The following is a 25,351-nucleotide window of genomic DNA, read 5'->3' as shown; positions in this document are numbered from 1 at the left end:
AGTTCTGCTGCACAGGACTCGGGATGAAGACCTCGATATAGCGGCCATGAATACTCAGGTTGTGAGCATGCATACGGAGCTCATGGGTGCAATGGCAAGGGTGCCCGACAGCATGGATGCACTGGCTAGGAGCGTGGAGGAGTCCGCCTCCAGCACAGCTGTCATCTGTGCGCAAACCCTTGAACCCATCCTTGCCTCGTTGCAGAGGATGGTTGAATTGCAGGAAACTGTGGGGACCCAGAGCCCATGCCACATGTAATCGGTCAGGTGGCAGCATCTATTGCAGCATAGGCCAAGGAAGCGCAACGGCTTAGTGCTGCAATCGAGTCATTGGCTAGTGCCATCCAATGTCAGACTGCTCTCATGCAGTCTCAGATTGATGTCATGCAAGCGCTGACTGCTGCCATCATCGCTGCATTGCCCACTGCCCACCGGGGGTCTGACGGTGCCACAGCAGGTCAGCAATCTGTACACGAGCAGATTGTTCCGGATGCTGAGGTACTGCCCTGGGGGAGTGGCAGTGTGTCGGTCGAGCAAGAAGGTGCTGTCCTCTCTCAGGATGACAGCATTCCTGCTGCCACTCCGCCATTGCACTTGCCACAGCCTGTAATACAGCCAGCCCAGACTGCTGCCGCCCATGCAGAGTTGGTGCAGTCTGCAGCCGGGCCCTCCAGGCCCAGAGCTGGTCGAGGGCATCCTTCAAGGCCAACTGCAGTCTCTGGATCCAACATTCAGCAGCCTTCCGCCAGCCTTGCTGCAGCCACTGGGGCCATATTATGGAGGAGCAGTACGGTGGGAAGGGGGGGGGCAGTGCGCAGGGGATGAAGATCAACCTCGAAGGGCAAAAAGTAAAAATTCTCCAATAAATGGGGGGAATGTTTGTGCCAAAGTTTGATGTGCATGTTAATATATTGTTCACTCTGTTTACGCTTATCTCGATGTGGTAAGAATGAGTTTTGTTAGTTAATGAATTGTTGTGTTTGTTTGTCATTGGTTGCGCTGAATAAACAAGACACAATTTGTCAGATAAATAGACATTTTTATTGGAACTTTACAACTTTGCTCATTTGACTCATTGGAGCTTTACCCGGCAATAGGGGCTGCGGGATGCTTGCAGTGATGTGCTTGTTCATCCCAAAAGCCATCTTTTCTGTCATTCGTTAGAAGCGGTGTCTTACCAGGCGTTCATGGACGGCCCTTGCAGAGGCAACATTGAGCGCCTCCCTCCCACGTTGGTGCTACTCATCCTCCTCTTCATCCTCCTCCTCTGCCTCCTCCTCCTCTCCCTCTTCCTCCTTGTGAGGTGGTGCACCAATCCCTGGTGGCAATGGCTGGGTCCTCATTTGCGAGGTTGTGAAGCATGCAACACACACCAATGAAAAGTGATACTCGTTCGGGAGAGTACTGCAGGGCTCCTCCAGAGTGGTCAAGACACCGGAACCATTGCTTCAAGAGGCCGATTGTCTGCTCAGTGAGGTTCCTGGTGGCGCTATGGTTCTCATTGTATGCGAGCTCAGCAGGAGTGTTGGGGTTATGGAGCGGTGTCATCAGCCAGGTGCAGAGTGGATAACCCTAGTCCCCGAGGAGCCAGCCACGAGGTTGACGCAGTGGCTAAAAAAGGTCTGGGACACCAGTCTTGGCGCAGGATGAAAGCATCGTGGCTGCTGCCATGATAGCAGTTATTGACGGCGAGGATGCGCTACCTTTGGTCGCACACCACTGCATGTTCAAGAGTGGATGCCTTTGCGGTTGTGGAACACCTCTGCATTTTCATGAGGTGCCCGCAATGCCACATGCGTGCAGTCAATGGCGCCCTGAACCATGGGGTAGCCCGCTATCCTAGCGAAGCCACATGCATGTTCACGCTGTTTGTCCTGGGTCATGGGGAAAAATATGTACTCACTTCTCCTTTTGTAGAGAGCATTTGTGACCTCCCGGATGCAGCAATGGACAGCGAACTGGGAGATATTCACTATGTCCCCAGTTGAAGCCTGGAAGGAGCCGCTGGCATAGAAATTCAGAGCCACCGTCACCTTCACTGCCACCGACAGGGATGTCCTGGTCCTGAGATGAGGCTGCAGATTCTGGTTGCAGGAGGTGGCAGAGCTCAGTGACCACCTCCTTGCTGATGTGCAGCCTTCTGAAACACTGCTCCTCGGACAAATTAATGTAGGAGAATTGATCCCGGAATACCCTGGGAGAGTAAGGTCTCCTGTGCAGAGGCCCGTTGGCCCTCCTCCCTTCGGCCACGTTTTCCACTCTCTCTCTGCTGCCTCCGAAGGTGAAGCTGGAGGACGACGCCCTGAATTAGTACAGCCCCCATTTAATCTTGTAAATGTGGTAAATATGAAGCTCAGAGAAATAGGAACCTGAAAAGTGTTGCTCAGGAACAAAACTACTTGTAGGACAGTGTTAAATGTCTCCAGACGTCTCTCTCCCTCTCTCAACCTGCGTATGCCAAATATTTTGCCGACAGGAAAAAGCAGGAAGCGTACACCTTTAAATAGCGCTCCCCCAGCCCCTTGACGACTGCAAAACGTCCCCCTCTACCTGTCGTTCCTAGCGGCAGGTGCTAAGGCAGGGGGCGAGAATCAATTTCCGGAACGGGGTGCTACCAGAGTGTTGCACGCTTGGATGACATCACGATCTCCGGGCGCAGATCGTGGCGGTAGTGTTTCGTGCCACTGCAAAGCGCCAGGTCAATTTTCGGGCAGCACTAAAATTGCCACGCTCGGGCAGTAAGTCGTTAGTGCCCCGCTAGCGCGCCCCCCCCCCGGAGGCACTAACAGGAGGCGCTAACCAACCCAATCTTTCCCCCCTAATTTCTTAAAAGTAATTTATTAGCTATATGTCAATGAACTGTCTGATATCTGCAGAAACATCCTTTCCAGCAAGGGAAAATACAAGTTATTTTTTCCGTAAGAATAAGAAATTGACCAAAGTGTAGAAAACAACGGGATGGAGGAATTGTGTTAGGCACATGCTAAGAGAGCTGCCTCAAGGATCAGTATTAGGATCATAATCATTATAATTTTCATTGACTTAGATTCAGAAGCTTAGTGCAAACTGGTCAAATTCGCAGATAATGCTGAACTAGGAGAGGCAATTGATTCCAATGAGGCAGCTCAGGAACTGCAGAATGAATTTAACCAAATATGTAAAGGGACAGGTCAATTGGCAGATGTCATTTAATATGGACAAATGTAACGTCTGCACTTAGGAAAAAAATGGGTGACATAAATATTCCATGAATGATGTTGAAGTAACTAAAGATGAATTAAGTTTTAGTAGACTTGATGCTCAACGGTGTAGAAATTCCATTCAGCAAAAAATTCCATTCAGATACGAACATCTAATGTGCTAATACTACATTCCCATGTGCATTATTTTTAATCAGGCGTTAAAAGCTTAATTTTAAACAGGGAAACACTTGCATAAAAAGTCCACAAAGGGAAATAGTATGAACGTGTTAAGTGAACGTCAATCAGCATTTATACCCTAATCAATAAAGCAAATAGAATACTTACCTATTCAGACAAAATAAGTAGTTCAGATAGATTAATGGACGGAAAAAAGTTGTATGTTGAGGTGAGGGTCTTTCTGTTTGGATAAGTTTGGGTGAGTGGCCTTCCTTAAAGACAGCAAAAAATAACAAAAAGATTGATTAAGAAAGGGAAGATAGATTATGAAAGTAAATTAGTAAAAAATATAAAAACAGATAGTAAGAGTTTTTATAGTTATATAAAAAGAAAAAGGGTGGCTAAAGTAAATGTTGGTCCCTTAGAGGATGAGACCGGGAAATTAATGGTGGGAAATATGGAGATGGCAAAAACACTGAATGAATATTTTACATCAGTCTTTACAGTAGAAGACACTAAGAATATCCCAACACTGGACAAACAGGGGGCTAAAGGGGGGGAGGAGCTAAACACGATCAAAATCACTAAGGAAGTGGTACTCGGTAAAATAATAGGACTCAAGGCAGATAAATCACCTGGACCTGATGGCTTACATCCTAGGGTCTTGAGGGAAGTGGCGGTAGGGATTGTGGATGTATTGGTAATAATTTTCCAAAACTCCCTGGACTCAGCAATGGTCCCGGCAGACTGGAAAACTGCTAATGTAACACCCTTATTTAAAAAGGGCAGTAGACAGAAGGCTGGAAACTATAGACCGGTTAGCCTAACATCTGTGGTAGGTAAAATTTTGGAGTCCATTATTAAGGAGACAGTAACAGGACATTTGGATAATCATAATTTAATAGGACAAAGTCAGCATGGTTTTATGAAGGGGAAGTCATGTTTGACAAATTTGCTGGAGTTCTTTGAGGAAGTAACATATAGGGTGGATAAAGGGGAACCAGTGGACGTAGTGTATTTAGACTGCCAAAAGGCATTTGACAAGGTGCCACACAAAAGATTATTGCTTAAGATAAAAAAATCACGGGATTGGGGGTAATATTCTGACATGGATAGAGGATTGGCTATCTAACAGAAGGCAGAGAGTTGGGATAAATGGTTCATTCTCAGACTGGCAATCAGTAACTAGTGGTGTTCCGCAGGGGTCAGTGCTGGGTCCCCAACTCTTTACAATCTATATTAACGATTTGGAGGAGGGGACCGAGTGTAACATATCAAAGTTTGCAGATGATACTAAGATGGGAGGGAAAGTAGTGAGTGAGGAGGACATAAAAACCTGCAAGGGGACATAAACAAGCTAAGTAAGTGGGCAGAGATTTGGCAGATGGAATACAATACTGGAAAGTGTGAGGTTATGCACTTTGGCAGGAAAAATCGTAGAGCAAGTTATTATCTTAATGGCAAGAAACTGGAAAGTACTGAAGTACAAAGGGATCTGGGGGTCCTGGTGCACGAAACTCAAAAGGTTAGTATGCAGGTGCAGCAAGTGATTAAGAAGGCCAATGGAATGTTGGCTTTCATTGCTAGGGGGATAGAATATAAAAATAGGGAGGTATTGCTTCAGTTGTACAAGGTATTGGTGAGACCGCACCTGGAATACTGCGTACAGTTTTGGTGTCCATACTTAAGAAAGGACATACTTGCTCTCGAGTCAGTACAAAGAAGGTTCACTCGGTTAATCCCGGGGATGAGGGGATGGACATATGAGGAGAGGTTGAGTAGATTGGGACTCTACTCATTGGAGTTCAGAAGAATGAGAGGTGATCTTATTGAAACATATAAGATTGTGAAGGGGTTGGATCGGGTGGATGCAGGGAAGATGTTCCCAATGATGGGTGAAACTAGAACTAGGGGGCATAGTCTTAGAATAAGGGGCTGCTCTTTCAAAACTGAGATGAGGAGGAACTACTTCACTCAGAGGGTGGTAGGTCCATGGAATATGCTGCCCCAAAAAACTGTAGAAGCTACATCATTACATAAATTTAAAACAGAAATAGACAGTTTCCTAGAAGTAAAGGGAATTAAGGGTTATGGGGAGCGGGCAGGAATTTGGACAGGAGTCTAGGTTCAGATCGGTCATGGCCCTGTGGGTAGCGGAGCGGGCCCAGGGGCCGTGTAGCCTGATCCTGCTCCTATTTCGTGTGTCTAATTCTGTTAGATGCAGGAGATGGTTCTGTGATAGTGGATTGGCAGTTAGGATCAGATCAGCCATGATCTTATTGAATGGCGGAGCAGGCTCGAGGGGCCGATTGGCCTACTCCTGCTCCTATTTCTTATGTTCTTATGTTCTATCTTGTGCTCACTCAGCTGTTGCGAATGTTAATAGCCTGAATTTTGCATTGAATATTACATAGAATATTCAACACAAAAATCGGCCATTCAGCCCAACCAGTCCATGCCAGCATTTATGCTCCATTCAAGCCATGAATATTGCAACAAGAATGCCTAAATTTCAGTGTTAAGTTTATCAGAGAAAAAAATGTGCAAACATAAAAAAATCACCCTTCGTAAATAGAAGATTATTTAGTGCATGTTTTACTTGAAAGTTATCAAGCAATTCTAATTTTCGTAATTTATAGAAAACAAATTCTATACTACCCTAAAGGAAAGCGTTTATATTACCGACTTATAAAGGTTCTAATTATAATTGTGATAATTTTCGCAGAGTACAAATAGTTCCATAAAACTAGAGATTTCCCATGGAAAAAATGCCCAAAACAGCAACAACTGTATTTCAGTTGCAGTTCACAATTGAAAGCAAGTCTTGTAATTTATGGAATATAACTGGGCGTGGAAGGGAATTTCCAGGAAGGGCAATTGCTGCTGCTTTTCTTATCAAGCTTAACGTCTCACAAGAATCCCAAAGCTGGCAAGCACTGGTGCTGTTTCATACTTCTAACCGCCCTCCCTTGCTCCCTCCCTTCCAGAGTTTTGCTTTTTTGTGGGGCAGGCGTTCACGATGATGACCGAGAAACTCTTCCAAGGCCAGAAGCTGGAGAGGCCGAAAGTCAAAGTAAATGCCGTGCAAAAGAAAAGAAAAAATCAAGGAAAACGCTCGTTTTTCTTGTTGGCGACGTGCGACCCGCGACCCGGGATACAGGTCGGAGGCCATGAATCCGCCAACAATGCAGGTGAGAATTCTGGCTGCACGCGCACTGGCCCCGCCCCTCGCGCCGCCTGCACCTGAGGCTGAGAAAGAGTGCGCGCGCCCGCCCACGCCGTTTGTCCCTTCACCACCCCCCAATCGGCGCACGCGTCGTTTGTCCCTCCCTCTACACACATACCCACACCCAGCCCTCCCTCGCCCCGCGCTGTGCCCACCGCTCCCCCAGCGCGAGCGCCAGCTGCACGTGCAGTGCCGGGCGGGCGGGCGCGCGTTCCTGGGGAGAACCCCGCCGCTGTTTGAATCGGGAGGATTCCAGCTGTGGAGAGTCTCGCTCTCTCTTCGTGTGTTGTGTGTGTAGAAGGAAGAAGTAGTTAAAACAACAAAAAATAACAAATTCTTGGTTTTTGAGGAGGAAGGGGGAGCCAAATTAAAAAAAAAGTTTTATTTCTGGGGGGGGGGGGGGGGCGAAATCACACCCTCTCCACCATCATCATCCTCCTCCTCCTAGGTTTTCCAGACGGTGTTGATAGCGAGAGACGGGGGAGCTGCTGGCCTGCAGGCGTTGATGGCTCGGCTCCTGCCCATGGACGACTCCTTCGGGTACGTGTGAAATCAGGCGGGCCGCGGCCAAGGCGGCGGTGGGGCAGGGGGCGGCGCTCGGCTCTTTCCGGGGCGGCAGCGGGAGCAGCTGGACGGCGGCGGCGGCGAGCTATTAAAAATCAGACACCGTCCTCCCTCCGCGGCGATAGATCGACCAGCACACCGCACCACGGCAGTTGTAATTTTAATGAGTGATAAGGATTTCCCTTCTTGTGTTATTGGCTGATTTTTAATTACCAAGGTGAGGGAAAAGGGGGTGCGGGTGGGTAGGGGAAATGTTGACGTTTATGGTTTTTTTTTGTTGTGTGTGTAATGTAAACAGCGGGTTAGAGCAATTAATTTTATTTTTGGGTGGTGTGGGATGGAGTGAAGACAACGTGTGTTGTGCTGGACAATAAACACCTGCAGTTTGACACATGTGCGAGGTGCGCACACACACGCGCACTTTCTGACACACAGGCTGGAATTTTGCCGGCGCACAGAGGGCGGGTTCGGAGGCGGGTCCACTGTCAACCCGCCTCTGTGTTAGTTTCCCAATTGTCGGGTCTGCCATCCCTGAACAGACCTGACATCAAGTGGCGGTTAAAAGGTACTTAAGTAGCATTTTACCACGTACTTACTATTTTACCAGCTTTTTCAAGAGGTTCCCAGAGCGCGGGTATCACGTCAGGTAAGTATGTTGGGTGCTCAATGACTCTCCATTCCTCTGAATAGTTGACAGCTGCAAAAGTGGTATAATAGCTACCATTTCACAGCTGTTCACTTTCCAATATTAGAAGCTGGAGCCTTCAGGATTTGGAACACTTTTCAGCTTTATGCAGTTTGGAAGTGTTTGGAGTAAACTCTCTATCCACTGTCACCCCCTTGGAGCAACCTCTCTCACCATTGACAGATCGCTTCTGTCATCTCAACTTCAGCTGCCATCTATTTCAGCAGCATTGGTACCCTTGAAAAAATCTCAGAATCCCACCACGATCAGCACCAACATCACCAGGATCACCAACAACACCAACCTGCTCCTCAATCATCTGATGGTAGACAGGACACAGGGCATCAGCACCCGATCACATTGCTGCCAGGAGGCATGGGATGGCCTCACCATGGCCAGATTTACTTCACTTGGCGCCAGATTGGCATCACCCCACACCAACACCATAAAGCATCCCTGCAATGCCCAAGCCATTCCTTTCACACTCATCACCATTGTGAGGGGTAACGTTATGTGTCACCATTCACTGCAACTCACTAAGCCACTTCCAAAGGTGCACACAAATCTGTCCAAGAAGGCAAAGTGTGGAAAATAAAGATTTTAATGTTTGGCAACACATCAACAGAAACTTTACATGAACATTGGCAAAAACACCCAAGTGCCTACCCTTGTGTGTTGTTAGTTGGTATGATTGGACTAGGATGAGGGTGAGTGTGAGGAGTGGCTAGTGAAATGGGGAAGTGATGATGTAGATAGAGAAAGAAGGATAAGTGGAGGTGCAAGGTAAGTTGGTGTAAGGATGTGCAGGAGTAGGGTAGGGAAGGCAGAGTGATGGGGATGTGATGAGTGGCACAGCAGGATGAGGTTGAGTGTAGCTTTGCAGTAACTTTTCATGATCTACTGAGATAATTGAAAGGTTTGCGCCACTGCAGCCAGGTCCTCCTGATGACATCCCTGCTTATGCCCTCCTGTGCAATGTGCAACCAGGCTGCGTTGGTCTCCTGGGGAGGTCTCTTCTGCCCATTGGAAGGGAAGCGAACCTCCCTGCGTGCTATGACTCCCTCCACAAGCATATGGAGGGAGTCATGCGAGAGCCTGCGTGCAGCTGTGCACCTTTGTACAGAGCTTGTCAGTGTTTGCAGCACCTCAATGCTGCAAAACACCGACAGCTCAACTGTCAAAATGAATGTGGCCATGGCCTCTTTAAGGAAATTGGCTGAGGACACGTCATCAAGCGACGTTATCAGACCCGCTTCCTTTTAATTGGCCGTGAAATTCTTCTCACACAGTGGGGTGGAACCGGGAGCGGGATCGCCTTTTGCCACCTACCTCGGCCACACTTAGCCCGCCTCGGTAGGCGAACTCGCGGCCATACCTTCTCACACACACACAATCTTTGACACACACACACTTTCTCACACACCCACTTTCTTACACACACACTCACACACGCACTCACTTTCTCACACACGCACTCTCATACGCACACATTTTCTCACACACTTTATTACATGCACTCTGACACACACTTTCTCGCATACACACACACTTTCTCACATGCACTCTCAACACACACACAATTTCTCACAACACACACTTTCTCACAACACACACTTTCTCACATCACACTTTCTCACACACACTTTCTCACATCACACTTTCTCACACACACTTTCTCACACTTTATTACACGCACTCTGACACACTTTCTCGCACACACACTATTATACGCACTTTTACACATGCACTCACACACACACTTTCTGACACACACTTTCTGAGACACGCACTTTCTGAGACACGAGCACTTTCTGACACAAACACACACGCACACACTCTTTCTGACACACACACTTTGATCTGGACCCAAACACTAGCAAAATACTGCGGATGCTGGAAATCTGAAATAAGAGAAATTGCTGGCAAACACTCAGCAGGTCAGGCAGCACCTGTGGAGAGAGAGTGAGGGAGAAATTAACAGGAGTTCATGTTTCAGCTCCAAGACTCTTTCATCAAAACCTAGAATAAGTTTAGAGATGCAACAATCCCTAGCCTGAAGTTGCTGCACGATGTAACCATTAGCTCTGCCGTTATTTTTGACAGCAAATTCTGGCCCAATAATTAAGTCTTTTTTTCCTCTTTCTCTTTCCACCGATGGCAAGTGTTCGCCAGCATTTTGTGACCTACACCGAGTCATTGCAATCATTGCTGGAGAAGCTGTGATAGCGCAGGCGAGCACTGATTAAAGTGTCTGGATTTGATTTATTTTAAAAGTAAATGTTGGAAATATATATTTGAAAGTACTTAAAATATTTATTTAAAAAGCCCCTTTCCTGCAGGATAGAGCTTGGGAAACCGAGAGAGCGGATGGGTTAGCTGGAAAGGAGCATTAACTGGATGGAAATAGAAAACAACTGGGTTATGCAGGTAACGGGAAGGTGCCGACACCTGGAGTAAGAAATCGAGGGGGAAATAACATTGCTAAAGGGGGGGTGGGGGGACGGCGGAAAGTAAAGGGTGAAGAGAAACACAAGGGGAAAGCGACGATAACGGAAATGAGGAAACTAATGTACAAAAAAGAGGAAGAAAGATGATAAACTGAAGGCAAGAAATATAATAATACAAGTTAAAAAAAGAATTGACACGAATAAACAACAAAGAAAAGGAGGGTGGTGGCCGGGTCAGAGCGCCCGTCAAATATAAAAAATGTGAACGCTGGTTGAAGGTTCAGGGTCTGTCCGAGCAAAAACCTGGTGTGAAGTTTTGTTTCTGGCACAACCGCCGCAAGGAGAAAACAAGTAACAAAAGGACGGTTCTAGCCAAAAAGCAAGTGCAGCACGTTGCCACAAAATTGGAAATAGAAACCGATCACGGGAGATCTTCCAAGTGATCTAGCCATAGCTTCACATAATAATACAAATATGCAGGTAACCTTGGTGGGGATGCACACTAAGATATCTGCATTTGAAATTTTAAAAACGTACTAACGCGAAAAAAGACCATTACAGCAAATCTAGAAAAAAAACTTGTAATGTGGAGTTTCTGGGGTGGATTTTTGGAGAAATAAATTCCTTTAATGGACCCAAACTACAGACTCCAGTCCTGGCAATTAAAAATTAAATACAGATCTATCCGAATTAAGTTACAAACACGCAGCAATAATTTGTCCATTTAAACGTTAAATAACAATGCAACATGAATCCGATGGAGGTAAGTATAAGGGCAAAACAGTTGGGGAATTGTGTTTATTTAGGGGCTTTGTCGTCTTGTTTTGGAGTTTGGTTTGATCTGAAGTTGGTGCACACGCACTGCAGCCGATCCATGGGAAACATGAACCATAACCTTGTGCTGAAGCGTCTCCAACTGCTTTATAGGTTTATTGTCCCGTTGTATTCCACACGTGCCAGGAGTGTGCAGGAAAGAGGAAGTGTATTACAGTGACCCAAGATCCCAAATTACTGCTTTCACTAAACTTGTAAATCTATCGTCGCGGATAATGCATCTGGGAAGTTTATATTGCTTTATCCGATCTATAACATATATGAAGATACTTGCTTAAATGGTAATTATAGTGAAACATTACCGAGAATGTTGAGTTCGGTTAATACATTTTAATCTGTAGTTTTCAATATACTTTGTACTTATCGCAATAAAATATTATTTTTTATAATTTAAGCTTGGATTTCAGAAGATACCAAGAGGAAAAATGCACATTTACATTACTGTTTTATTTTTATTACTGATACGTTTACGAACAAAGGACCCTCGTTACTCCATATTTAGGTTTCATTGCAAAACTGCAGGTTGCGCCATCTATGGAATAAGCACTCGACTTTGTTCAACATAAAAAAGTATCTAATCTTTTAAAAGTACAGCTTGTCTTTCTTGGTGCTATAATTGTTCATAAAATTGCATTTTCCAATAAACAATTTTCTATTGACTTCCAAGAAACGCTAACTAGAATTAGGGGACATAACCCCCTTTTTCCAAATTGTAACTCAAACAGCATTTCACTGAAAATACTAAACAAATCTAGTTGGTTCTAGTCTCCGTGTGCGTCTGACTTTCTCTCTGCGGGAGAAAGTAATTTGTTTTAGAAGGAGTATCGTAATTGTGTAGATTAGCAACAGGGAACCCCGCGACTGGATTGTGTGAGATAGCTGACAGATGAGGAACAAAAGCACATTATCTATACTTGTTTACTTTCTAAAACGAGGGAGGGAGGGGGGCTGGCAGAGCGGGGATTGCAGGAAAAAGGCGGGTTCACTGAGGACCGCTAAGGTCACCAGTGCGCCTGCGTATTACATTGACTCTGGTTTGGGCGCGAGATTTGGCGGGAGGGGAGGGTCCAGGGCTTTGTTTGTAGGAATCTGTGTTTACAGACCGTACACTTTAATCTCAACTTGCTTCCTCCTCGTGTGAGTTTGGGTGATCACTTGCAGCGACACTTCTTCCGCACTCTCTAAGAGACGCATGGCTCGGCGGCCACGGAATAGGTAACTGAATTAAGTGTTTTGGCTGCTGCCTACTGAACAAAAATAAATGATTATTGCAGAAAGAAGAAGAATTTTCACTTTAACTTTAGGAGGTTTACACTGTGGTTAGAGAAGAGGGCTTGTTAAACAGTTAGCGAGAAGCTCGGTCTTGTTGTTCTGGTACTTTATGCAGCTAAGTTATGAATGGATTCGGATCCGTGTACATATGGTACGCTGATAGTTTCTGCAATAAACTTTCCAATCATAATTGAAAAGCTGGTTAAAATGGAGATTGTACATCGATGGTTCAATTCAGTGTTCTAAATTATGTGGGCATGCTGTAGAAAGAGCAGATTTAAAAGGTGCAGAATTTTCATTCATTCATGTGCGCAAGTTCTGAGTGACAAATGACAACAGCACTCAGTCTTACATTGAAAAAATGCAGATATAGCATCTTGTAAGACTGAAGGGGCATACTTTACACTGTATGTCTCAAAACTGTGCCGCTGTTTCACGTAAATGGAGCTGTTGATCGTCTTCCAACACGTTGTTCATGTAGGAAATAGTTGACGGGTCCGTGTTTATGTGTTAGCATTGTAGTTTCTCAGTTGCTATGTTCATCAGCCACTGAACTCCGCACGAGTCTGAGACAAGTTCTAGTTCAGTATGTTATTGACATAGCCGAATGCTTTCATGCATGAAAAGAAAATAAGTGTATCCAGGATTGATCAATGAACTAGATCACATTTTTATTGTTTTCTTAGTGCATGGGCTGGTGTACTGACACGTGGATTTTAATTTGTTGCAAGTTGTATGAAACTACTGAACACAAGATCCGAATTTTCAACACAATATTAAGGTGGTTCCTGGTTGTGTCATTAAAAGCTGAACTTGGCGGAGGCTGTGACCTAAGTTGTCATAAAGTTATAATACGTAACAGTAGTAGAAATCGTGAAGAGCTTTTTCTCGTATTTGGCCATTCGTGCGTGAGTAATGTTTGTGGTCTAAGAACACTGACTATATCAGCTAAATTATCGTCATTAAAATCTGAATGAACCGAAATGGGGAACAATGACACCTGCCTTGAGTGTGCAGTGCACTACCAGAAGCCATGCAGGTTCTTTGTACGCGGAACGGGTGGAAATTCCATTCGGGCCGATATACTCTATTAAAAGAAACTAGTTTCCGATAGGATTCTTTCAAAAATTCAGGACTACCAAAACACCCTCAGAGTTATAGTATTACACCAACTTTATGTTTCTTTTTACTTTAGTGTAGCAAGCTCCGTGTTATTTTAGTCCACGCATTAAAGTACAGATTGTGAACTTGTCAAGTAGGAGAGCCGCAGTTGTCACGGTTTAACCCATGAACTGCCGAGTTGGTGGTTTATTTTGCTCGCATTTACGGGTCACTAACAGAACTATCTAAAATCTCGTAGTTGAATGTAGGGACGTTATGATCGCGATACTATGAACTCGGCAATATACATTAGTTTTGTTTTGTAAAAAGTTTAACCTTTATTCTGTTTTCACCAACAGGTTGGTTTGGTATTTTTACAAGCAACAAAACCTAGCAGAATGCAAAGAGTTAAATTTATAAAATTATTTTCAGTTTATATTTAACCTGCCTATCAGTGCGTTTGAATTTTAAATACATAAGTTTCATTTGCCTATGAAATTAAGCCTGGAAGATAATATACTAACAGTAAAAATTTTATACATTGGTTTACTGTGTGCTGCACACCAAGATGAATATTGTCACCTGTCCAGCATTCCTTGGTCAGAGATATACTGATTTGGACTCCAGAAGTGCACCCCAACTCCAACAATGTGAATTTCTCTGCTTCCCATCATATGCCTCTCTGAATGAAAATGTCAATTTGTGCTGAATTACAGACATTTTTGTTGTGTGAATGCATGTCTGCTAAGAACTGGGTTGAGACTGCCCAAACACAGCCAGCAGGGAGAGAAATTCCTTCCATTAATTTGGATTGAATTTGAATCCAGGTTCCATAGGTGAAAGAGCATTATGGAAACTCATTGCATATTTCAGTTCCTGCCAAATTTGCTAGTTTTTTTTTGCTGTGGATCCATGCCGAGTTTAAATTGTCCAAATATATTTCTAGAGCAAAGAAAGTACTTTTGCAAGCAATAAGGTGCATTCCCAACTTAAAAATTGCAGATGGACATCTGTTCTGAAAGGGGTTAAGAAAAACAGATAGCTAAGGGCTGTAATTCCTGATGTTACGAGTTAATTATTTGTTTCACAACCAAAAAAATCATGGATTGGCATTCCAGAACTGGCACCCAAACGCACTGTTTCAGTTGGGGGAGTTTTGTCAGTTCTTGCCCATACCACTAGATGGAGTGATGTGCAGGGAGAGAAAAAATGAACGTTTGAAACATGTTGCTGCTGGAACAATGCCTCCTGCAGGCTGAACCTGGAGTGGCGTTAGTGACGACCCTAAGAAGCCTAGACCAACTTATGGTTGAAGCATATATTAAAGCAATGGAAAGTAGGGCTTAAGACATTTAAAAAAATGATATAACTGTATCCCCCTTTTTGGTAGCTGTACTAGAGCTTAATTATATTTTTGAAGAGATTGGGATGACCATGACTAATATTATTTATTTTGTGTAATGATGAGAACCTGACTGCCTTCTAATGATGCTTAGTCAGCTAAGGTTATTGATGGTGGACTGATATTTCACATATCAGTTATACTGTGCTCTATAGAAAAGTTAACTTCTGACAAAGCATTGAAATAACATAAAAATGATGCAGAAAGAACATTTTTGAGAGCTATTTTTCCCTTTTCTTTGGTTTTCCTGTGGCATACATAATACCTATCCACAAGAAACCCACTCCCACCCATTGCTGGCCTGAAACTGGGTGCTGGGAATGCACAAATGAGACATCAAGTGATTCCTCTATTTTATCTCTCTTTGTGGGGAGACCTTTGGCTATACTTGGTGCTTCCAATAATGGCAGTACTGAATTCAGTAACTTGAAATGTGAAGTATCATTGGATGCAGATTTGTAACCATCACTCAGGATGTTGCTATCTATCCAACTTGTATACAATATAAATGCAAGAATTATTCTGAGGCTAGGTTTCTCTACTCTCTTCCCCTGATGGTGGGGTATGGATCTATTGGCATAAATTGTCCTTATTACCTTGCCCAAATGGCCATTATTCATACGAGATAAAAACAGAAAATGCTGAAAATACTCAGCAGGTCAGGCAGCATCTGTGGAGAGAGAAACAGAGTTAACGTTTCAGGTTGATGACCTTTCGTCTGAGTTCTAACAAAAGGTCATTGACCTGAAACATTAACTCTGTTTCTCTCTCCACAGATGCTGCCTGACCTGCTGAGTATTGCCAGCATTTCCTGTTTTTATTTCAGATTTCCAGCCTCTGCAGTATTTTGCTTTTGTATTATTCATATTATTCATATAAGCCTTTACAGTGAACTTTACAGATTATTTGGCAATAGCGAACATGACACCTGAGCCCGATTGTGTCCTCACCGGACATCCACGCACGCACAACTCCTACAGAGGTTATTGGAAGTCAAGAGTGGGAACTTTTAGATATTCTGCTCCTTCCATAGCTGGTTTCTGAGGCCAATCATAATGTCCCTATCACTCCCCCAACCAAGGTCAGCTAACTCACACTGGGTATCAGAATGGTGACATTCTTGATCTGTATGGCTCAGCTGTGCATTAGATATAACCATCGGGGGGAGTACAGGCTAAGTTTTTTTTAGTGCATGTATATAGGCTATTAGTATAATGAATTAATTAGCTATGTCTTACAAATGCCTAATGCAGGAATAACAATTGTAACTTAAATCTTTTATTTCTTTAATAAAGGCTGAAATTTTAAAGTGGACAAAAAACTAACAAAAAAGTCACTGATCTGTAATAAAATCATTGGTATTCTAGAATTATACAAACAAAATGTACTTACCTTATGGACAACTTATTTGATACATTTGTAAAATGCGCTTAATAGAAGCTTCTTGTGCACGGAAATGGAATTCAGTGAGCATGTAGTGGTATCAGAATGTTTTTACTGATCCATTAGGAGTCTTTTACAAGTGTTAATTTTAAACAATGCTTCCATTATTAATAGAATTATTTTTGCTTTTTGTGTATGTTTTAAGTGATCTGACTATTAAAATAGAATTAAATACACTAGACAAGTATTAAAGTAAATTTAATTTTGTGTGGAAATTGGATTGTACTATTAATTATTTATTAAAGCTATTAAAATCATAACACTTTTCCAGACATTGCTCAAAACAGTTGTTTGGAATATGTCTATGAATGCTGTAGTGGCCCTAATGGCTGATGTTTCTAGATTACTGTATTTGAAAATGCTGTAACAGTTTTCATTCTTTGCTGGAACCCTGCAATTATCTTTGCTGAGAATGTATTCAAGACTTGTAGGTATAAATTGCTGCCTAATTAATCCAATGATTTTGTTTGCAGTTTATACAGTAGTGATGAAGAGGAAGAAGAGATTGAAATGTTTGATCATGATTATGATGGTCCACAACCGAAGTCTTGTAAACGTCAGTTAAGTAAAACCCGATGGACACGTGAAGAGGTATGGCAAGATTAGCTGAATGAGATGCAGCTCTTTTTTAAATACCTATAAACTAAAAGTACAATCAAATTAACTAAACTAAAAATTGTTTGACACATTTAAGTTCTACTAAATTCCTTTGATTTAGCATAAAATCTTGAAGTAGCTGAAAATAGTATTTTGCTGATGAAAAAATATTCACATTTAATTCTGATACTTGACTTATTAATGCCGTCTAAACTATTGCAATCTCTATCTATTCAAAAGTCTTGTAGCTTCAACTTGGGATTTTAATTATTGTATGTATATACACAATGAATTCATGTTTTTTAAAGGATGAAAAGCTGAAGAGATTAGTTGAACAACATGGAACAGAAGACTGGAAAGTGATTGCTAATTTCCTTCCAGTAAGTACTATTTTCTGTGGTATTTATGTATAATATAAGATGCTAGTTTCACTTAAATACATATTATATGTACTGATTTTCTGAAAATTCATTTTATGTCCTTGTTTTTGAAAATTAGTATAACTACACATATAAATGTTATAAGCATGTAAGGCTAAGTGCATGAGCAAAGTATAGTGATCATTTAAAAATAATAAATCCAATTGCTTAACATGCTCTCATCACGTGCCAAAGACCAAGTTTCAAGTGATGCATGACAAAAGGGCTTACTTTATAATACCCAATTGACTGAGTTTTCCTGTTGGAATGCTATTACAGTACTCTTCCAGATTGTTGTATGTTGAGTTTAAAAAATATTTTCTCAACTATTATGCAGAGGTACAAAAGCTTTAGATCGCTCAGAACTATAAGATAAGCATACGTATTTGATGACGCTTAAATGGGTTGTTTAATTTCTGGATCATTTAATTTCACTTTCACCAATCAATCAGAATTGAATGGCTTACCACCAAGCACCTGGTAAACTATCTGACACCTGACTAGCTGCAGCTGTTCCATTAAGATTACATATAGTTTGATGAAGTCAAGAACTGTGAAAAATTAACTATGAGCAAATAGTATAGTATGCAATACCAAAAGACAAAATACCAGAGTCTAAATTTGTTTAATAGAATAATATCTCGGTTATAGGAAAATTATATTTTGAAGGCTTTTGATGTGTGCAATAGTTGTACTTGATAAGTTCTTTCCCTTATTATCTTACACATTTACATGCTTGAAAAGTGAAATGCAGAAATGAAACTTGTCTGCTGAGTATTGCATTGAATTAAAGCCACAAAGTGTTGTACATTCTCTTGAAAACTCTTTAAAACATTAGAATTAGTTCCTGTATTCCTTTACAAATCTAGAATCGGACCGATGTGCAGTGCCAACACCGATGGCAAAAAGTTCTAAATCCTGAACTTATTAAAGGCCCTTGGACAAAAGAAGAGGATCAAAGGGTAGGGTCATTTATTGAAAGGTTTAGTACTTAGAAGTGTGTTTTTTTTTGACTTGGCACTTGACCCAAAAAACCCAACTGAAATCAGAAACTCACCAACTGAGATCAGAAACCCACCACTCACCTGAGAGAAATGCCAGGACGTGTCTATAGAGGAAGGAAGGGAAATTGGAGTGAGAGTCATCCTGTTCTCCATTGTATACCTCTCAGAAGTGTATGTAGATGCCTTAATAGTAGGTAACCTGCTTGCTTGTTCAGTCTGGATGTTGTGCAAATAGAACCTAAAAAAGGAAAAATGTAACTTGGAAAATGGAGAGAGAGAGGAAATCCAACCAGAAAGGTACCTTTCTTACCTATGTTGCTTAGATATTATATAATGCAAATATATGAAATAACAACACTGTTTTAATAGGCTTAGAATGTGATAACTGTCTAGTGAATTTTAAAAAACTGTAGTTACTTGTTTTTTTACAGCCAATATTGGCCATTGAGGGGGTACAACACCAATTCACTAGAATGACACGAGGGCTTAAAGGGTTAAATTATTAGGACAGGCTGCATAAACGTGGCTTTTATTCCTTGAGTTGAGAAGGTTGAGGGGCGATCTAAATGAGTTGTTTAAAATGATAAAGGGATTCAAAAGAGTAGATACAAAAAACTATTTCCTCTGGTGGGGAAATCTAGAACAAGAGGGCATAATCTGTTCTGGATTGAAATCAGGAAGCACTTTTTCACATAAAGGATAGTGGAAATCTGGACCTCGCCCCACAAGACTGAGATCAATAGCTTTTTGTCAGGTAAGGGATATGGAACAAAGTCTGGTAAATGGAGTTGAGGTACAGATCAGCCATGGTACAATTGAATGTTGGAGCAGGCTTGAGGGGCTGAATGGCCTCTTCCAGTTCCTACATTCCTAATATCATTAGGTGCAATCCAGAACAGTTTTAAGAAGGACACCCAATCAATAGAACATTGGAGCAATTAGAGTTTTTTTCATACATGGGAATAAATTCCTTTAATGTATTGTGGGTACCATATCCAATATTTCTCATTCTTCTGTCCTTGCTTCAGTCCTATGTAAAATGTATTACAAATATATTTTAAGTTTTGAACATTTAGGCCTGGATATTAACAGGGGCAGATGGGAAACCCAGAAGTCCAGGTTTCCCCACATGCTGTGGAGTTTTAACTCCATAGTGTGCGTCTTTTAGCCCTGACAGGTTCTCCAGCTGGAAGTCAGTCTGATTAACAGGCTTGGCTTCCAGTCAGGCGGGGATCAGGCCGCAGGACCAGGTAGCCCAATACCTGACCCCGGGGGTCTGATGGCAGGAGCTTGGGGTCAACGAGCAGTGCTGTGAAGGCTCTTTCCTTCTCCCTGAAGCTGTCCTCGCCTCACTTCACCTGCCGGGTTTCCCGAGGCCTGGGAAACCAGGCTGCTCACTAAATTCAGTGGCTGTCAACCTCATTAAAATATTTAAATTGCCAACCTGCTGCCCGCCCCTTATCCCGCCTCTAAAACCCAGAAGTAGGCGGAATGGATGCAGGGTTCAGATTTTTAAAAATTTTTAACATCTGACCCCAACCCAACCTACCTGATTTTGTGTGCTAAAGTTCAGTCTGTTAAGATCTACTTTCTTTTGGTGAACAGTAAAACATTATTTCAAGGCAAAAAAATTAAAGAATGCACAATATTTTTGTTTACTTAAAAATTCTGAATTTACTACAAAACTATTTTAAGATAACATTCTGAATTATAGAATTTAACATTTGCATAACTTGAATATTGTATTTTTAAAGCTCAACTTTTTATTACAGGTAATAGAACTTGTTCAGAAATATGGCCCAAAACGCTGGTCTGTTATTGCAAAGCACTTAAAAGGCAGAATAGGAAAACAATGCCGGGAGCGGTGGCATAATCATCTGAATCCTGAAGTGAAAAAAACTTCCTGGACTGAAGAAGAAGACCGAATTATATATCAAGCACATAAAAGGCTTGGAAATAGATGGGCAGAAATAGCAAAGCTACTTCCTGGAAGGTAAGCTGTGTTGAAGAAATAAATGTTGAAGCCTGACCTGCAGAAAATATCAACCTAAAGTCTGCAGGATCCATGAAAAATTAGTCCTGTAATAAATTATAGGATTGTAATAGCTAAACCTTAATAATGGGGGTCTTTAGAAAACATTGCAACTTTTTAAAAATTCATTCAAGGGATGTGGGCTTCGCTGACAAGGCCAGCATTTATTGCCCGTCCCTAATTGCCCTTGAGAAGGTGGTGGTGAGCCGCTTTCTTGAACTGCTGTAGTCTGTGTGGTGAAGGTACTCCCACAGTGTTGTTAGGGAGGGAGTTCCAGGATTTTGACCCAATGACGATGAAGGAATGGCAATATATTTCAAAGTCAGGATGATGTGTGACTTGGCGGTGATGGTGTTGTCATGCGCCTTCTGCCCTTGTCTTCCCAGGTGGTAGAGGTCGCGAGTTTGGGAGGTGCTGTTGAAGAAGCCTTGGCGAGTTACTGCAGTGCATCTTGTAGATGGTACAGACTGCAGACATGGTGCCGGTGGTGGAGGGAGTGAATGTTTAAGGTGGTGGATGGGGTCCCAATCAAGCGGGCTGCTTTGTCCTGGATGGTGTCTAGCTTCTTGAGTGTTGTTGGAGCTGTACTCATCCAGGCAAGTGGAGAGTATGCCATCTCACTCCTGACTTGTGCCTTGTAGATGGTGGAAAACTTTTGGGGAGTCAGGAGGCGAGTCACTCGCCACAGAATACCTAGCCTCTGACCTGCTCTTGTAGCCACAGTATTTTTGTGCTGGTCCAGTTAAGTTTTTGGTCAATGGTAACCCCCCAGGATGTTGATGGTGGGGGATTCGATGATGGTAAGGGGAGGTGGTTAGATTTTTCCTGTTGGAGGTGGTCATTGCCTGGCACCTCCAGTGACAGAAATTGAGTAGCATAACAACAACGTGAAATTGTTGGAGGAATTGTGTCAGAGTGGGTGGGGGAGGGAGTATTGAATGGGGTGCCCAAGGGGTCGGTATTGGGATTACTTCTGTTTCATTTACATCAATGATGTGGATTCAGAAACTATGCAAATTAGTCAAATTTGCAGATATTAAACTAAGGAGGGCCAGTGGAATAAGGAGGAAACTTAGAAATTACAATGAGTTGGACAAAATATTTAAGTAGGCACGACAATGGCAGATAAAATTTAAAGTGGCTTATTGCACATAGAAAGAAAATTGACAGTGCACCTACAATGGTATAGAAATAACTAAGGAAGAAGTTAAGAGAGACCTGGGAATCTTAGTAAACTCAGTGCTTGGTGTGTCCAACCAATGCAAAGCAGCACTTGGCAAAGCCAATAAAATGTTAAATTGTATAGCCAAAACAGAAGAATACAAGTCAGAGGATGCCATGAGCAAATTGTATAGTGGTCAGACCACACCTTGAATACTCAGTCCATTCTGCTCACTAGGACACAAAAGGGACAGACAAGCACTGGAGGTAGCACAGAGAAGATCGATGAAGCTAATCCCTAATGTAATGATCTGAACTATGAGAAAAGACAGAGTAGTGGAGGCAAATAAATCATTTAAGAATTAATTAGATGCTGCAATGGAGGGAGTTTATGGTATTTTTGGATGGATGAGCCAAGGTGGACTGAATGGCTTTCCACACAATTTTAACCCCCAAAAACGGGTGGGTTTGTGTCGGGTGAGATGTTAAAAATCTCAAATTCGAACCCGCCCACTTCCGGTTTTAACGGAGGTGGGACTAGGGGTGGGCAACCAACCCACTCCCAGGAGGCGGGTTGCTCATTTCAATATTTTAATGAGGCTGCGTGCCTCACATTTTTTCTCCATTATATGATTAACCCTGGCTGGCCAGGTTTCCCGGGCTTCGGGAAACCCGACAGCTAAAGGGAGGCGAGAACTGCTGGATCCTAGCAGTTTCCAGCACTGCATGTGGGCCAGGAGGAGCAGGAGTGCTTTCCCATGGCACCCCAAGCTTACCTGTAAAATCACTCCCGCGATGGGCCAGCCGACACTCCCACCCACCTAGACTCCCCAGCCAGGGGAAACATCCTCCCTGCATCTACCCTGTCAAGCCCTGTAAGAGTTTTGTATGTTTCAATGAGATCACCTCTCATGCTTCTCATGATCTCCAACAGACCCGGCCATTCCGATCCCTCCTTTACGCTCCCTGGCTGCGGCCTCCGATCTCCCCCCCCCCCGACCCTTCCAATCTCTTCTTTCCGCCCCCCACCACCCTGGCCTTTCCGATCTCCCCCTGGCCTTTCTGATCTCTCCTCCGCCCCCACCCTTCCGATCCCCACCGCCAGCCTTTCCAACCTACCCCTGACTTTTCTGATCCACCCCTGACCTTTCCGATCTCCTCCAAACCCCCCACCCCAACCCTTCTGATCTCCACCTCCGGCCTTGCCGATCTCCCCCCGACCGTTCTGATCTTCCCCACGACTCTTCCGATCAACCCCTGGCCTTTCCAATTTCTTCCTGACCTTTCCAATCTCGCACCAGCTTCCATTTCCCTACACCCCCGCCTGGCCTTTCCGATCCCTCCCTCCCTTCTCTCTGTTCCCCGGCTGCGGCCTGGTGCCGAAGGCCTACCCACCCGACAGCCAACCAGCCTCTCAATCTGGCTGGCTGCAGCTGGGAAATGGGGACAAAAAATGTTAATCAAGTTCTGCCGTTAAATTCGGCAAGACCTTAGAAGCATGAGAGGTGATCTCATTGAAACATACAAAAATCTTACAGGGCTTGACCGGGTAGATGCAGGGAGGATGTTTCCCCTGGCTGGGGAGTCTAGAACCAGGGGTCACAGTCTCAATAAGGAGTTGGCCATTTAGGTGGTGAATCTTTAGAATTCTCTACTCCAGAGGGCTGTGGAGGCTCAGTCGTTGAGATTGTTCAAGACAGAGATCGATAGATTTTTGGATATAAAGCAAATCAAGGGATATGGGGATAGTGCAGGAAAGTGGAGTTGAGGTAGAAGATCAGCCATGATCTTATTAAATGGTGGAGCAGGCTCGAGGGTCTGAATCTCCTGCTCCTATTTCTTATGACCGGAGGGGAAACCCGTTCTTCTGAGTTTCCCGAACGCAAAACAGCCCCCTTTTCCCGCCTCCCTGTAATTATCGAGGCCATTGTCTTGTGAAATTCGTAGTTATTGTTAATATGTTATTTTCATACTATGCAATATACACGATGTATATATTGAACTTTACAGCATAGGGCAGCGGACCTTGGTGACTAGTTCTAGTAAGTGGTAATAGCATTAGGGAGTACTTTTGCAATTGCCCATTTTATCAATGTCTGGGGGCTGGATTTTGCCACCCCTTGGGAGGCAGGACTGCTGGGAAAATGGCAAAATTTGGGGGCGGATTGCCAGGAGGCGGGCAGCCGTCCTGTGCCGGGTCCCGTCTCCTTGGAGGCGGGAAGGGATTACAGCCACTTAACTGCCTGTTAACAGGAAGTTAACAGGCAGATAAGAGGATTATCCTCATTTTGCCCACACAAGTATGGGCTTCCCGAAGGCTCCGAAACCCGCCAGGGTCACCGAGGTGAGTAGTGGGTCTGTGGGGGTCAGAGGGGTCCAAAAGTGTGCTGTGGAGGTGAGTGATGGGTGCAGGTGTGGAGAGGTGTGTATGCGAGGTGAGTGGAAAGTGTTAGAAAAAGTGTACTTACCTTTGTTTCTTCCTGCAGGCTTCAATCGGTGGGTATGCGGAGAGTCTCGCACCTCCGCGGCAGAGATGACAGATTCTCCAATGCAACAACCATCTCATTTCTGCAAAAGAAAGAGATTTGATGAGGTCTTGAATTCAAGAACTCATCAAACTACAGAGAATGTCAGTGTTTGACAGATGGAACGTCATACGTTGACGTTCCCTGTAACCGGCTTTCCCTTAATTGGCCTGCTAAGTCCACTGGGCGGGCTTAGCAAGGTCAATCAAGGGAAAATAGCGTGGGTTTGCCAGAAGTTGATGGAGGCGGGACTGAAACCCGACAAGTGGGAGTCCCGCCTCCAAAAGCTCCCCATTGGCAAAATCCAGCCCTGGGTTTTAGCTGCCAACTGTTTTGACTTTCCATATTTGATGGGGTAATGTGCACCATCATCACGGTCTTTGCATTTTACAGAGAACGTTGGTAACACACTCATCAGCCTTTGGTGTAGGCTAGAAATGAGAATAAGGTTTCAAATAATTTCTCTTGATTCAACGAAAGTGAGTACATTACAGCGGTGACTAACTACACTGTAAAGTGCTTTGGGACATCCTGAGGTTGTGAAAGGCACTATATAAATGCAACGTCTCAATTCCCATTGTCTGATGTACAGGTTCTGCTTGCCGCCACTTCAGTAGGTTGTTAGAAGGAACAACACAGATATGATTAAGAATTTTGATTTAGCGTAGAATCACTTAGAAATTACAACATAGAAACAGGCTGTTCGGCCTTCCAGTCCATATTGGTGTTTATCTCCACATGAACATATTTGCAGTCGTAAACAAATATGTCTAGACAAAAAAGATTTCAGTCTCTGAGTGAATACTGTGGCTAGATAAGCAACGAAGAACTGCTATACTGTATCTCTCAGTGAAACACTGCTATCTAGCTACCACTGCTAGTTAAAGGGGATGGCCTATTTTTCCATAAGTTGTTTGTCTACAATCTATATAACAGTCAAAGAATTCTGATTTATAGGCAACTTTTCTTTTCTCTAGTTTAATTGTTTTTCCATAAATTGTTAATTTATATGCATTTTTAAATGATCTGTGTGTAGAACTGATAACGCTATCAAGAACCATTGGAATTCCACAATGCGTCGTAAAGTAGAGCAAGAGGGCTATCTGCAGGAGTCTTCTAAAAATAGCCAGCCAACGGTGACCACAAATTTTCAAAAAAATAACCACATTATGGGTTTTGCCCATACTCCTCCATCTGCCCATTTGCCAACTACCCAACCCCAAGTAAATGGTGACTATGCATACTTTCACATTTCTGACCCGCAAGAGGTAAGATGCTAG

At 43.3% G+C, this 25,351-nt stretch overlaps 1 protein-coding gene across 6 annotated transcripts in view; it reads left to right on the top strand.

Moving 5' to 3' along the window:
- Positions 1-6,987: 6,987 nt before the first annotated feature.
- The window catches only part of myb (MYB proto-oncogene, transcription factor), a 41,661-nt gene continuing 23,297 nt past the window's right edge, over positions 6,988-25,351 (top strand). For 2 of the 6 annotated variants that reach the window (XM_085997555.1, XM_085997552.1), the window contains exons 1-6: positions 6,989-7,125; positions 16,807-16,924; positions 17,239-17,310; positions 18,219-18,311; positions 20,126-20,346; positions 25,108-25,339. In XM_085997555.1, the coding sequence (XP_085853681.1) occupies positions 7,091-7,125; positions 16,807-16,924; positions 17,239-17,310; positions 18,219-18,311; positions 20,126-20,346; positions 25,108-25,339 (771 nt within the window). In that variant the 5' untranslated portion in view covers positions 6,989-7,090. Of the gene's footprint in view, positions 7,126-12,227; positions 12,331-16,806; positions 16,925-17,238; positions 17,311-18,218; positions 18,312-20,125; positions 20,347-25,107; positions 25,340-25,351 lie in introns of those variants that run through there. The other 4 variants (XM_085997556.1, XM_085997553.1, XM_085997554.1 and 1 more) reach the window with 3 other exon arrangements.

This window comes from Somniosus microcephalus, chromosome 9, assembly GCF_052327205.1.
Source record: "Somniosus microcephalus isolate GS21.2 chromosome 9, FLI_Smic_1.0, whole genome shotgun sequence".
NCBI lineage: Eukaryota > Metazoa > Chordata > Chondrichthyes > Squaliformes > Somniosidae > Somniosus > Somniosus microcephalus.
Note: the sequence above shows the minus strand (reverse complement) of the source record. Positions and strands in the feature narration are given on the sequence as shown.